Consider the following 15,563-nt stretch of genomic DNA (forward strand, 5'->3'; position numbering starts at 1 on the left):
AGATTTTTTTTGTCTGAGTGTTATAGACGAACTACAAAGTATCCTTGAAGTTGTTGGTACTCTATTCACTGGGAGAAGTTAGTATAGGGCTCTCCTATATTTTCGATTTGAATTTCGAATGTTTTTTGTAAACATAGGTTCTCTAATATAGTGCGGAAAACAGATTTGTTTGCTTGATTTGTTTGTGATTGGTGGGTGACTCAAAATTTTTAACACCCATTTTTTGTCTTTGTCATTTGTATGGGAGTGGAACAAGTTAAGGGGCATGAGATCGGCCTGCCCGCGAAATTCAAATTTAATTTGGTTTTTCGCAATTTGTAAACTAATACGACAACGTAGGCTTATGGTATTTTAATTGCGACAATGGCAGGCCCGTCGCTTCCACCTTAACAAAGAATTCTATACTAGCTTCTCTCTGAGGATAGAGCACTGTTTTCTGTCTCGTCATAAACTTTGTTGCCAGGGATGAAAATATCAATAAAAGATTGTTAAGTCTCAAATAATAATAAATTAATGTAATATTTATTATGTAAAATGGGTAAAATCATTAAATATATCGTGTAGAAGTATCCGCATTTCATATGAGTTATAGTTTCACTAACGATGTTTCACTAATGTTTCACAAAGTTTCACTAAGCTAGATCACAATGCCCAGTTTCTGCAGCGCGAGCTGTGCCGCGTCGGCCTTTGCTTGCTTTTTGTTAGCGCTCGCGACCGCCGGCTGGTATTCCACCCCAGCCACTTTTACCTGGAAGCAATACTAAGACAATTTTAAAATTATAATCCATACTCATAAATACGAAAAGTGTTAGTCTGTCTGTCTGTTTGTCTGTTACCTTTTATAACCCATTCGCCTAACGGACTGACGAAATTTGGTACAGAAATAGCTTGCATCCCATAATAGAATGGAAAAAAAAAATTAATTCAAATAAACTTGTACAAGTGCTTTTAAATTGTCAAAAAAATTTATCACAGGCTGATTATTACCAGATGGACATGTGCTACGTTTTATCCCGGAAAGTCCTATGGGTTTTTTAAATAACCTAAATCCATATGGACTAAGTCGCGGGCATTATCTAGTCTATATATATATATAAAAAAAAGCTGACAGACTTTTCTGTCAATACAGCTCAAACTACTGGACGGCTGAAATTAGGCATGCAGCTATTATGACATAGACCAGCTGCTAAGAAAGGATTTTTAGAAATTCACCCCTAAGGGGGTAAAATAGGGGTTTGAAATTTGTGTAGTCCACGCGGACAAAGTCGTGGGAATAAGCTAGTCAACTATATTATAGCAGTTACAGTATAGCAGTCCACACTCCACAGCTCGAATGATATAAGTAAAATGGCTACTGCACTGTTTCAACTGCATGACGTGGGTGATTAATATTGTTTCATAAATTATATTCCTCATGGATGAGGATCGTGACTTCCTATAAATCAGATAAGGCTACGGTTTTATTGGAATATCAATAAACCGGTGGACTCCCAGATCCTATCCACATAAAGCTTGAACCAAGAAACTGTAGTGTATCATGCATACTAATATTATAAATGCGAAAGTGTGTGTCTGTCTGTCTGTCTGCTACCTTTTCACGGCCCAACAGTTTAACCGATTCTGACAAAATTTGGTACAGGGTTAGCTTATATCCCGGGGACGATACTTTTTATCCCAGAAAATCAAAGAGTTTCCACGGGATTCCCAAAATCCCATCCGCTTAACCGATTTGTATGAAATTTGGTACTGAGATAGCTTGCGTCCCTGTAATTGACATAGGAAACTTTTTATCCCGGAAAATCAAACAGTTCCCACGGGATTTTATAAAACCGAAATCCACGCGGACGAAGTCGCGGGCATCCTCTAGTAAATCATAATGATAATAACAAGGATTGATGGTTTAGTGTTTCCTTTCGCGTATCCCTCACTGCAGTCTACGATATGTCTACAACAAACCTTAAAGAGGAAGTTCTTCTTGTGGTCGGGGCCGCACTCGAAGCACAGGCTGTACTCAGGCGGGCCCAGCTTCTGTTTGGAGCAGTACTCTCCTAGCAGTGATACGGGGTGCTTGCCGCCCGCCACCAGCGGCGCGGGCCCGCGGCGGCCTATCCGTTGGGGCTTCATCTGTGATAACAAAACATGTTGGTATAGTTCACAAAAACAAAGTACATACATTTTTACAACTTACGCCGATGTACAGTCAAAAGCCATAAATCGTTTAGCACCTTAATGATCATATTCGCATGGCACGGTTATGCACATTCGTTAGGTGTGTGTGGCGTTTATACAAAAAGGTCATAAGTGCAACAGGTGTTTGATGCAATAGTTTCGTGGAATTGCTGCTCGAATTCTGAGGCCGACCGTACCTGCGCAGAAATCTTATTTTGAATGGCGGCGCAAATATCTCAGCCAATCATAGATCGCGTCTGTCTTCTATTAGATTTTAACAGGGTGTATGTATGTATTTAATCCTTAGTCTTAGATCTGCGCAAACTGCCATGTTGCAACTTCGACGAGAGAACCTATACTCTTATAATGTGCAAAATTTAAAGTTATTTTTGCATAGGCAGTAAGTTGGATCTGTTGCATTCCGCTATGTTATTTAGATTGTAATATTTAGGTCACGATGGGGCTGGCGTGTCCGTGTCGGACAAAAGTCCAAAAAAAATGAAGATTAAAAAAAATAAAAAAAATTTGAAGTTTCTAGACCCAGCATACACGAACGAAGAACACCTGTTTTATTTTTCAAATTTTTCAAATTTTTGAAAAAAATCATGCCAATGTATCTGATTTATACTCACGTTCTTTCCATGCCTCGTACTGACCTCTTCTTTGGACGTCAGACCTCTAGTGTCCAACTTGACCTCTAACATCAAAGGCTGAAGGGTCCCAGTTCCTTCTTTACCCAAACCTTGCCCTGGCGTCCAGCCCATCTTCTGGAGTAGATGCATTCCCATCCCGCCCTCAACCGGCGCCGCGCGTACCAACTGATCCTATATAAAACCATAGATTTATTCTCAATCTAACCATAGACAAAGATTCGTCATTAACTTTCCTTATTTTTTTGCAATCTGTGCCGAATCCCCTTTATTTTTTTGTTGCTGCCTACAGTTTTTACCAGACATACTAATTTTTAAAATTAATTTACAGCCCTGGATGCAAGTCCTTCACGGCCTTTCTAATAAAATATACATGATTATTATTACAATTATGTACTAGTTTAATTAAAACCCAGAACAATAATAAATAATCCATGCAATAATAATTACTGAAAAAGCTGCGTCCTACATCACATAGTAAAGATCTTCGTCAGATAAAAAAAAAGTGAAAAATTACCTAATTTTTATTATATTTCTAAAATAATAGTTTGATTTGTGAGATGCCTTTCTCTTTGGTAGAAATATTGCTACTTTACGGTACACTAGAGAATAAAATATATCATAGGTATTCTTTTCACAAATGTATTTTTGTGCAAATTTAGTTCCGATGTAACCTCATAAAACCAAACGCCACCAGTCAACAGTCAGTGCATTCGCTATTTAATTTATTACTAAGAACCACAAAATCTTGTGGATAAAACTCCACTCACTGTTGACCATAGTGCGCGCGACCCTGGAACCATCAAAATGTTTTTTGTTCAACCAATTTTTTCTCCACAAGTAAATTTTTTTCACATATTCTCCATTTTGTATTCCTTCCCTGTATCCTTACCTGTGACGTGGGTACATAATATGCACCTATCGTTCGGCCGTGGTTGGTCTACCGTAGCGCGCGACTCCATATCTTTTATAAGCTGCAACAAATATTCATGAATTCCCCATAAACTAGCCTAGTTTTTTCTTAGAGCCACTAATTTTTTTGCGGCTAAAAGAATTGCTAGGCTATGGTGGTTTATAACAACAGAATGACTGAGCTATTATTTTTAGACAATATTTTTATATAATTGAATTGTTAAGTTGAAAAAGGCAACGTTTATTTATTTACACGCGTTTTTATTGACACGTTTTCTTAACCCTTGGTTTATTGTCTGTTCGATACAAATTTTGCAATCGATTTAAAACTAATTTCCCGATGAGCTAGAAGTTAAAAATTTTCATTTATCTACGTCGGAACTGGATGACAGTGCAATATTAACTTGTTTTTTTTTTGTTTTAAATATGTACTAAGTAGGTACTTCGTACATACTTTTAAAACAAGAATACTTTACCCATATATCATGGTACTCGTATGTTGTACTTATCAAAAAAATGTATAACCACCTGTTTACATAATATTGTTATGTTTGCGTTAATTCTACATAGCATAACATTACAATGCAAAATCTTATCAAATAAGTCAGTCATTTTATTTGAAAAGGGGAAAACTGAATATTTGTATGCCATTTGTATAGTTTGTTTTTCTAGAAGGTGAAAAGTAGCGAGAAGTATTTAATAAAAAATTAAAGGAATCCTAAAGGTCTTTTCGTTTCGGAAAGTATGGGCTTTTAACTGAAGAAAATATGTTATTCTTTAAATATAAAAAACTACTAGTAATTATTTGAAAAGAAATTATAAACACGACTCTGCCATACTGATTTTTTTTTTCAAAAAATTTATAGTCAGTGTCACTCAAGAAGATGTAAGAATTTTAACAATATCCCATACATCCAACTCTGTTCAGAGATTTTGAAGTTATAATGAAAAAATTAACATAGTATACAACAAACCCTGCAACATTACACTCTTTTTTGGGCAATTGTAAAATTTGTAATTTGAATTTAGTTAGTTTAGTTAGTAGAAAAGGATCAGTTATGTTCTACTTAGAGCAAGTTAGTTCTCCCTTTATTATTCTTCAAAAATCTTCTCAATGGGGATCCACTGTCAATTATTTATCCCGACAACTGGCACATGAGGGAACCGGCCCAACCGACCATAGAGGAGTATATCATCTGTGGAATGTCTATACTGAGCTGTCAAACGCCATATTTACGAGCTTTCAGGTATCATCTTTATACAGGGTGTAACCAGAAAGCTAACAAAAACTTACCGTTATTATTATACTACCTTAACACAATCCAATGCCAATAAACATTTGCGTTATCTTGTAGTTTCAGTGATTTAGTATTTTCCAAACCCGCATTGTATAGCGTGCAAAACTCGGGTCAATGCCGCTCCTACGACGCGGCATTGACTTCGAGTGACCTATTTACGGCACGTTCGTTGACCTCTAGCGTCAGTCAAATCTTTTATTTGCAATAGGTATATTGTGAACTTTTAAAAAATACAGGGCAAAAAATCGTAGTTTTTTATGGTATCTTATCAGTAATCTTGTCTTCTTCATTTCAGTCAGTTAGTAATGTCTTCATTTTTGCTAGCGTTCTGGTTACACCCTATATAATTCACGATACAATCGTATATTGTATCCATATCAAAGCTAGCAAACTAACAAAACAAACATTTTGACATTGATATTGCCTGTGGATCCCCATTGCCAATCACAATTATTTCAGTTAATTGTGGTTGCCAAAAATCGTTCCTACATTTCACCTTCTAAAAAACTTACTATAGTGGTAAATTACACGCCATGACATGCAATGGCATGAAAATTACCACTTCATTGAAAGTGTTTGCGCTTTTTATTTAGTGTAACCAGCGAACTAAAATAGTTCTGCCTTTACACGTTAGTTTGTTTCGAGACGTGATGGTTAAAACAACATTTACTCTAAAAAAAACTTCGATTTTGAAAATATTACTTGCACCGATTTTTTTCTGACCTTTATTTATTTATATTTAAGTATTTAGATAAATGTGCAATACAAAATATTGCATATTTCCTCTAAAAACTAATGGCACAAATAATTTTAGGTAAATTTTTGGTAAAGGTCTGGGTGATCTTTTCTTGGAAAAGTTGCTGAAATTCTGTTCTGCTTACTTATAAAGAATAAAGATTATTTAATTGTGTATTCACCAAATTAATTACCATTTTATTTTTTATATGTCCAAAAAGTTATACTCGTTTTTGGATTGAATGACGTGGTATGTACCCAGCAAAAAAATCAGTCATCAGCATCATGGATAAATGAATTTTGTCATCCATTAAAGATATATTTGTGACTAAAATTGGCAATGTTGTCATAACCATCGTATATTGTATTGCAAGTCAGAAAGGATAATACATATTGTATTATGAGTTCCGACCAAAGCCGCCGGCGCATAGAGAGGGTAACGCGAATCCCAACCGCTTTGAGCTGAAAGAAAAGTTATTTAGAGTATCGCAGTATTAAACAGAACGAGGTTCTTTTAGTAATTGTAAAAGTTAATAAAATAAAATTAAGTTGAGTTAGAATTTCATTTAGGTACGTACAGTGATAAAAATAACAATTTAAAAGAATTTTCATATAATATTTTATATCATTTCAGATGATAGCAATAGTTTTAGATAGAATGTAATAATAGAGTCTGTCTGACGAAAGCTGAGACATGACAGAGAATTTTCAGTTTTTAGAAACCTGCAACACATATTGTTTTTATAACCTCACCTGGTTTTGATAATTAGGTTTATTTAATAAATATTTAATAATAAAGAAAACTTAATGCATAGAATTAACTAAGCAATCAGCATAAGTAAAAATTTCCGAGTTAACCAGTTTCCATCTTAGACTGCATCATCACTTACCACTAGGTGAGATTACAGTCAAGGACTAACTTGTATCTGAATTTAAAAAAAAAATTAAAAAAGATAATATAAAGTATCAATTTCGTTTATTCCTAGCTATACATAGAGATTTGCCGCCCTTTCTCGCTGTCAATTACTTTCGCTAGACCGACTTTATTTTGACGTAATATCAGTAATATAAAGTAACGCAATATAAGAATATTATATTATTGACCTTGTTAGGTTAAACTTATCAAAAATTGTACCTGTTTGACTCAATTTTTGATAAAAAATTATATTTGAGAAACGTTGATTTAAGCTTCTTTACATAAATATATTACTAAAGATTGAAAATACGTAAGTATTTTTTTAAATCGGTTAAACTGGGATAAAATTGTTAGTGAAATATGTAAATCAATAAAATTAAATTTGAATACATTATGAGAAATCTTAAAAAATAATCCCTGGTTCTGTTTAATATTGAGGTTTTTATGTGTATGTCATAATATACTTATGTATTTATATTATAATATATAGATAGGTAACAAAAGTGAGTGCAGCCAAAAAATTGTGAATGTATACATTTTTGTTACAATATATTCCTCTACATATTTACTGCTTAATTATTATCATTGAAATCTAAGTAAATAACTTTGTATTGATAGGGGTATCTTTAATCAAAAAAATAATCACACAGAAATTGTTATTTTAAGAAAAGGCAATTTTAAAATGTAGCTTTTTTATTATGTTGAAAGTGATTAATTAATTTTATATATTTCATTTACACTCAAAAACTAATGAATTTTAATGAATCTTATCTCAAACAATAGCATTTTGAACGCTTATTGCCTACGTTAATATACAATTTATATGTTACAAGAAAAAGATCTGGCTATCTTAGCTAGATTTCAAGATAAATGAGTTTAGACAGTGTATGAAACTGCATATAATTTTATGCAAGTTTCATAAACTACCATTATATGTATAATAATTGTACTTGTCTTTACAAGTTGTAAGGAAAGTTTATATTTTCCATCAGAAAAAAATGCTGCTTTTTGGAAAAAAACATTTGAAAAGCTTTATTTGATTAAAGATATCCCTATACATCCCTATCCGTGGACACATTTGACTAAATCACAAGACAGTTGCATACATATAAATAAGTCCATATAGGTCAATATCTCCAAGCGAATAACCCAAGTTGACCCAAAAGGCATACCTTTTTCGCCCAAGCTTGCGTTCCACTCGCCAGCTCCCGAGGAGTGAGGATTTGGGCGCCAGTGGACCCCGTGAACTGGCCCAGGCTTGAATTCTTTGACCACCCGAACTGAAGAACAAGATAAAGTTGAAAACTAAAACCCGACTACTAAATAAATCTAAACTATCGTACCGGAACGCTAAATCGCTTGGCGGCCCGGCCCAGACAAATATCAGTCTTTATACTTACACCTCTCAGAGTGCTCAATTCATTTTGTTCTTGTTCCTTGCGAATTAGTGCAATTTTTTGTGACACGATCGACGCTAGATCCTGCAAATAAAGAAAAAAATATATTATTCTTATACAATATAATACCAGAATTATTTCGACTAAAATGCCATTTCTCGTATATCATCTTTCCATCTCTGACAAGGGCAACCTCTCTTTCTTTTTCCCTTCTTGTATATAATTCCGTAACTACTTTCGTCCACTTATTTCTCGTCTCTCCATTCAGCTTATTAATGGTGACTGATAAATCCCTTACTTTTGTCCTATTTCTAATGATACAGAGTCTGATTTATCTCTTTTTTCAATTTGAAGCATACTTCTCTCTATACTATTTTGACAAATTTTAAGCTTTTTAAGATTTTTATTTTGGCAATCGTAAGTCACAGACATGGAGGATGCATACGTTGAATACCTATTATATGTATATTGAATACCTATATTTAAATGTGCAAATGAAAATTTAAAAAAAAAAAATTGGGAACTCACAATTTTCGGTGGTTCGACCCCCGGGGGATAGGCTTGTGGCCCCGGCGCAGGCAACGCGGGGACTGAGGTAAGTTCTGAAAAAAGAAACCATTATTGGACTATTTTTTAATATCTGTATAGGTAGTGCACATAGAACCAATTTCTATGCAAAAATTTTCACAGTCCTTGCTGCACAACTACAGAATTCTATCCCAGAAAATAATTTTGTATGACAATTTTTTTTCTTAGCACATTAAAAATTAAAGCACTACCTTTTGATTTAAAATTAATATTTTTTTAGGGTTCCAACCCAAAGGATCTTAAGGGGACCCAATAACTAAGACTTCGCTATCTGTCTGTCTGTCTTGTCTGCCTGTCAGCGGGCTGTATCCCGTGAACTAGATGGATAGAAAGAGAGTTGAAATTTTCACAGAACGAGAAATTTAAAAAAAAAATGTGTTGTTTCTTGTAAGATGGGATGGAACCCTGCGAGTCCAAATCTTGTCTGATTTTTAGTATATTGATATTATTTATCTTGTATACTCTATTAGTATTAATTAATTATAATTTTCTATTTTAGGTAGCATATGGTGTAAAGAAGTGTAAAGTGTATTGAGTTTTTACAGAGAATATAGAGAAAAGACTTACGGCTTGTCGAGCCAGTAGTAAACGCTTTCATATACGCTGGCGTACTGGACGCTGGAGCTGGAGGTGCTGGTAAGGCCAACGGTTCTGAACTACGATAGGAAAATAAAAAAAAAAAAAATTTCCAAGTGCAGCGATGAGCAATTCATAACAATCGAACTATTCAATAGTTGTTATTATTCGATTGTTCAATCGTTAATAACGCGCGGGTCTCGGACGATTAAATCGAAAATTGAATTCAATAGGGTATTTTACTCTTTTTTGAAAAGTGTCTCAATTTAATCCTAAGGTGATAATTTACCACTAGAATTTTTTTTTAAATTTTATTCAATCGATAAGTACCAAAAAAATTCATTTAAATTTTGCATTTTAAATTTTCGCGCGCAAGTTGACGAAAACGGTAGCTATGCTACCTAGACGCCATGTTATGACGTCATCGGGATAGTAAACTAAACTCACAGAGTAGGCAGGAACTAGAGATCACAAAGTGGCACAGAGTAACTTTGTCTGTAAACTAGATAGTAAGCTTACAAAGTATCAGTACCTCCTAGAGATGACAGATTGACACAGTAATTTTGTCTCTATACTAGATTGTAGTCTGTGATAATAATAATTCTAAAGTAAACAACAACAAGCTGACGCGGTAATAAATTATTAAATTATTACAATTTAAAATGACAAAATGAATGATGAATTAAATGAATGATATAAAATTAGTAAAATTTATTAAATTATTACAATTTAAAATTTATTTAAATTTAAATTTTTAACTGTTTCTTGCTAATTTAAAATGAGTTATTATCCATATCATTGGTGTGTCGTTCCTGAATGTAAGAAAATTGTCTATGGTTCCCTTGTTCCCCATACATTAGGCTAAAAATATCGTTCCATAACACGCTTGTTGATGAAAAATAAATGACTAATGTAAAGAAAAAAAACCATGTGCCTCATGCAAAGATGAAAAGTATTTTTAGATTTGGGAGCCCAAACTATTTAATCCATGCATCAGTAATCCCAAATTCGTGCAGTTCGATTCTTAAACCTTTTGTACTGTGGTCATGCAATTAGAAATGGAAGGATTTACTGACATGATGACGTAGTAATATGGCGGGTACATAGGCGGCTAGCGGTTCGCATAATTGTTGCACAGATAAAAAAAAGTGAAAATTTCGAATTAAAATATAAAATTTATTTTATATTTTTGTGAACTGATACTTACACTTCCCGTTTTCTTATTGCCTAAACTATCGTAAATAAATATTTTTAGATCATTTCTCACTAGGTGTAAAATACCCTATTGTGCAATTGATTTAGATTTTCGATTTATTCGTTCCATACTTTGAGCTCACTTCGTAGATTTAACAATCGAATAAAATTGCTAATCAACTTTTTATTGGATATTGTTTTTGTTGGATTTATTCAGATTTTTATTAATTATTTAGAGTTAATAAACTGACAATCAATTGTTTTATTGTGACAATCGCCCACTCCTTGCTAAGGTGTAACGTAACATATTATATATTTCCTTAGAACAAGGTGACTTACCTAGTTGTTGCTGGAGGTGAACTAGTTTTCTCCTGCGGTTTCGTGTTCAACTTTGCCACTTGCTGAAATTAAAATGAAATATTTATTTGACAACTCTTTTTTGGTGGCTACAGGTAGGTTACTATTTTATTCCTATGCAAGTAAGCCCTTGACTGTGATCTTACCTAGTAATAAGTGAAGGTGCAGTCTAAGATGGTAGCAGGCTAACTTGGAAGGGTACTGACTTTACTGGCAGGGGAGAGTTATTACTTACCATATTATCCTTCTTAGGCTCGACGGGCACCCATTCTGAGTCCCTGTGTTGTGATCCTGACGACACAGGGAATTGCAGCCGAAGCTCTTCTTTGTTGGCCACAGGCAGGGTACTTGACTTTATTGGCAGGGGAGCTCCACCCTAAAGGCAAACAAATACAAAATATTACAAAAGCAAAAAAAAAAACAGATAGTATTAAAAAGCTGTGCCTGATGACATTCACATTATAAATTTTTGTACATTTTTTTAGTACTGAAAAACATATTACTGGCTATGGCGGCTATTGCGGCCATGTGCGATTACCTTTAGCCATCGCCATATAAATTCTGATCATCTAAAAAAAAATATCAACCCCATAGACTCTCTCTCAATACTAAAACACATTAGCGCGAGCGCAGCAAGCGCAATTTTTTTTAATTCTTACAAACTTAAATATTTTTCAAACACTGACAATAGTCATGCCCTTTCAAAAATTTCTTTTTTGCACTTTTCTCGCTGGCAGTACCGTCAAGCCGTAACGTCACAGATGCACAGATATTTCTGACGGTTTATGACCGGCTGAGTAATATTAGTTACTCACCCGAATATTCATAACGATAGGCGCCTTCTCCTTGACCAGGAAAGGGTGATGGAAGGCGATCATGTCCTCATTCTCGCTCATGTCCTCGTCATTGGATGAGACAGAAGATAGTTCTCCGAGGGCCTCCTTCTTTGATAAATGCTTGCAGAAGTCCGTTAGTTCGTCCACTGATTTACCTGTCACAAGAATGACATGTGTAAAACTTGAGAGTGACAAATCAGGTTAGAATGATAAACTAGCCCTGGTCTAAGTACTTAGTGACACAAAGTGAAAATTTAGCGCTAGTGCATTTTAACGAACACAAGAACAAAGTGTCTTTCAGTGAAAACCAACTGTAAACTAAGATAATGGACCGATTCTTAGATATGTACTTTGTTTAGGTTAATATAAAATTACTTATTAGCTCTACTCGTAGGCTAGATTACAATGTTAGTAAAGTACTGTCGTCAGCACAATCTTTTTTTTTAATCATAATTTAAAAAAATTTAGTTTCGATCGCGACGCGGCCCGGTTTACGGTATGTATAGAATGTAATACGGTATGTATATATTAACACTTATCGGTACACTCAGTACTACAACCAAGGCTGAGCCTAGTAATCCTACAAAGAAAAGCAGCAGTTCTTACCCCCGGACTGAATAGCAGCCATAACTTGGTTCCTAGTGTGTGGTGGAAGCGCAGCAGCGCCGGCCGGCACGGCTCCGTTCTTGAGCATGTTGATGGCATTCCTTCGCGCCACTTCCAGAAGACGCTTCTTTTCGCTGTCTGCCAGTTTCACACCAGTTGGAGATCTGTTACGTCATAACGAAATACATAGACTGCTAAAATCATAACCCTTCCTTTTGGCTTTGTCGCAGTCGGGTAAAAATTCAGTGCCTCCAGTATTATTTTTAAATATGTACATACCAAGTTTTTAATGATACCTCAGGATACATGATTTAAATCAAAACTATTATGCATAAAAATAAGTAAAAATCTGTTTCAGAATATACAGGTAAAGGTACCCTTTCATATATTTCTCTTACTTTGAATAATAATAGTTCTCTTACTTTGAAAATTGAAAATAATCTTATTTGTTCATGAACACATTTTCATTTTTATTTCGTGATGTAACTACAAATTCACGGTTTTCGGATTTTTCCTACCTTCCTACATGCGAAATTTCATGATTCTAGGTCAACGGGAAGTACCCGTAACCCTATAGGTTTTCTTGACAGATATGACAGATGGACAGACAGACAGACAGACAACAAAGTGAGGGTTCTCTTTTTCCTTTTGAGGTACAGAATCCTAAAAACGTGGGGCATATGCAATATATACATACATTTATAATTGAATTGATACTTCACTTTGTTTTTCTTACCTAGATCGTCGACCTCTATGTCTTGGTGATAACCTGCTTCTATGCAGTGACTTAGGAGGGGATCTGTGCCGTATTCTAGATGGGGTCCTTCGTCTAGATCTGGAGCGGTGTCGTGAATGGCTTCTACGTCTAGACTTAGATTGGGAGGATCTTCTTCTCTTTGATGTTGAGCCTGATCTTGAACGTCGTGATTTACTGCCTGACCTAAACACATTATAATCATAATAGAATATGACGAAGGTGCTAATATAGTACAGTAAGTACAGTTTTGTAAGTTGCGTATATTATTATTTCTTATATTCATGTTCAAAATATTTTTTGGACCTTTAAAATAAAATTAGAAAGGGAAATATCTAACTAACTAACCTTTTTCTCGACCTACTGCTGTCTCTTCGTGAGGATTTGTGTTCTGATTTTTTGAGTTTGTTGGATGAACTCTTTTCTTCAGCAATACTGTACAAAATAGAAACACAAAAATTACATTATATTTTAATATAGACAGTATAAAATATAATGAATTGTAATGGATAAGCAATTTTTATTATTGCAAGAGAGTCTTTACATTTACAAAATTACTTAATGTTTAAATTCTAAGTAACATATTTTGTTATAGGGAATTTACACAAAATTAAGTACTAAATGATGGCTATGACTCTTGCTCCATTGCTGCATGATTGTAGGACAAACTAAAAATCAACTTTCTTTACATTTATAATATGGGTAGTGACACAGTCTATAAGTATCTTTCTGGCTGCTCTGAACCACCAATAAGTATAACCGACTAATATTATGACCTGAAACTTGCACATGGTAAGCATTTGTGATACTTAAAATTTGCATTTGATGCCTCAAAAGTGAGACATGGAAGTGGCCATATCACATTTTTAGAATTATAGAGATCTATTTCAAAATTTTTAGATTTAGACTTTGAGTCATAAAACAACCTACATGATAATCTATGATTGATGACAATCTTCATCAACTTTTAATTGGAACAGGGGAACTATTATATTAAAATTATAATTTATAAGAATTCCAAATTTCGATGTTATTGCTAACTTTTTAGATAGGTCTCTATGATTCTGAAGATGCGAAAAAAAGATTGATAACAGCTGTGCAAAAATTTTTTGGTCATTAAACAATTTTAAATGTTGAATATTCTTACACTTTAATCTCTTCCGCAGCTTGTTTTTTTAATATTCCACCTGGATCTGAAGATTTTGGGAACTGTGAGTTTGATTCATCCTCTTTTTCACTACTGCTGGACGAATCAGTCAATTCCCCTTCTTCCTCTTTCTCTGCTTTTTTTCTGGCTTCTTCCTCAGCCTTTTTCACTGTTTCTTCAAACACTGCACTAAACTTTAAATTCTTAATTTGAATTTTACTCTTTGCCTTATCACTTTCTGCTGCTGTATCTAATTTTTTATCGAGCTTTAAACGTAAATCGTTACAATCGAGTTTTTCTTTAGGTGATTCAGGCATGGGTATCATGCTTGCATCAATATTACTAGTAGAGTCACTTAAATCTATAATGTCCTCCGCCTTTATAGTTAATCTATGATCTTTCTCTTTTTTTACCTTGTATTCTTCTTTCACTGGATATTCAATTTTAACATGGCTGTTTTCTTTCTTTATTTTCTTTTCAGTTTCCAATTTAACTAACACAGGCGTGTGAGACCGGTGGCGAGACGGCGAATTGTCATCTTTCCGCTTTTTGGACTTACTTTTCTTTCTTTTCTTGCGTTTATGAGAATAATCACTACTATCAGAGTCACTGCTAGAACTGGAACTACGACTACGTTTTTTCTTTTCTTTCTTATGCTTCTTCTTACTTTTTTTGGATTTCTTAAAGGAAATCTCCTCGATCTTCGGTGGATCAGCATTGAAGGCACTAAAAAGTTCTGATAGAATCTCACTTGAGGACTTCGTGGTTTCCTCTTTTTTTCGCTCCGGTGTGGTTTTTTCCCTTTTGATTAACATCTCTATTTTGTCTATTAAGGTAGCCATTGTACTTAATAGTTTAACGAAGTTCAATTTGCAGAGACTAATATCCCAAGAATCGTAGAGATGGCATAAAATCAATTTACATTTTACAATTCAAAAATAAGCAAAACTGTTCACCATCTTGTTAGTAATTTTTTGACATTTGGATTTGATTCAGAGGCCAGTGTTGCAAAAATTAAAAATTAAAAATCGTTTTGTTTTTGCCAACAAAAATCGGGAGAATACGGGAGATTTTTATTCGAAATAGAACTACCTAAAGTATTTTATTATGAGTGATATATTTTTGATTATTTCACAAAAACAAAACTCATGTGGTTCAAAATTCAAAAAGGGAGATAGGAATACGAAATCAGGAAATCGGGACACAATAACCAAAATCGGTAGATCTCCCGAGAAACCTGGAATTTTCGAAACACTGAGGTCATTCCATAGATAACTCATAAACTCTGTGTAAACTCTAGAGCTCGACTTCGTCTGTGATAGCGTTTGCTGGCGCGCGTGCTGTGCTTGTTTGGAGTGTTTTTTTTTGCTAAGAGTGGCTGGTTTTTGTGTTAGTTGGTGTTTTTGGTGGTGGAACTGACTGGGAAGC

General features: G+C 34.3%; 1 protein-coding gene across 8 annotated transcripts; it reads right to left on the bottom strand.

Moving 5' to 3' along the window:
- Positions 1 to 500: 500 nt before the first annotated feature.
- LOC123870417 (protein Son) lies at positions 501 to 15,129 on the bottom strand. Of its 8 annotated transcripts, none has more exons than XM_045913717.1 (14): positions 14,136 to 15,128; positions 13,337 to 13,423; positions 12,971 to 13,174; positions 12,235 to 12,398; positions 11,608 to 11,783; positions 11,028 to 11,168; positions 10,776 to 10,836; positions 9,233 to 9,325; positions 8,606 to 8,679; positions 8,081 to 8,161; positions 7,853 to 7,960; positions 2,802 to 2,993; positions 1,957 to 2,124; positions 501 to 748 (listed from the first exon to the last, which is right to left on the bottom strand). In XM_045913717.1, exons 1-14 carry the CDS (start codon positions 14,975 to 14,977, stop codon positions 638 to 640), a joined length of 2,502 nt encoding a protein of 833 aa, XP_045769673.1. In that variant the 5' UTR covers positions 14,978 to 15,128; the 3' UTR covers positions 501 to 637. The 8 variants fall into 8 exon arrangements, with proteins under 8 accessions (XP_045769673.1, XP_045769671.1, XP_045769674.1 ...); XM_045913715.1 differs by having other exon boundaries at positions 501 to 760; XM_045913718.1 differs by having other exon boundaries at positions 9,233 to 9,321; positions 10,775 to 10,836.
- Positions 15,130 to 15,563: the final 434 nt, after the last annotated feature.

Source organism: Maniola jurtina, chromosome 12, assembly GCF_905333055.1.
Source record: "Maniola jurtina chromosome 12, ilManJurt1.1, whole genome shotgun sequence".
Taxonomy (NCBI): Eukaryota; Metazoa; Arthropoda; class Insecta; order Lepidoptera; family Nymphalidae; genus Maniola; species Maniola jurtina.

Excerpts from the sequence above, each read along its gene's own strand:
- LOC123870417 (XM_045913715.1), bottom strand. The coding sequence starts at position 14,977 with ATGGCTACCTTAATAGACAAAATAGAGATGTTAATCAAAAGGGAAAAA. Across the intron at positions 12,399-12,970 it reads CATAGAGGTCGACGATCTAG|ATCTCCAACTGGTGTGAAAC; the intron begins GTAAGAAAAACA and ends ATGACGTAACAG. Across the intron at positions 2,125-2,801 it reads GTACGAGGCATGGAAAGAAC|ATGAAGCCCCAACGGATAGG; the intron begins GTGAGTATAAAT and ends TTGTTATCACAG.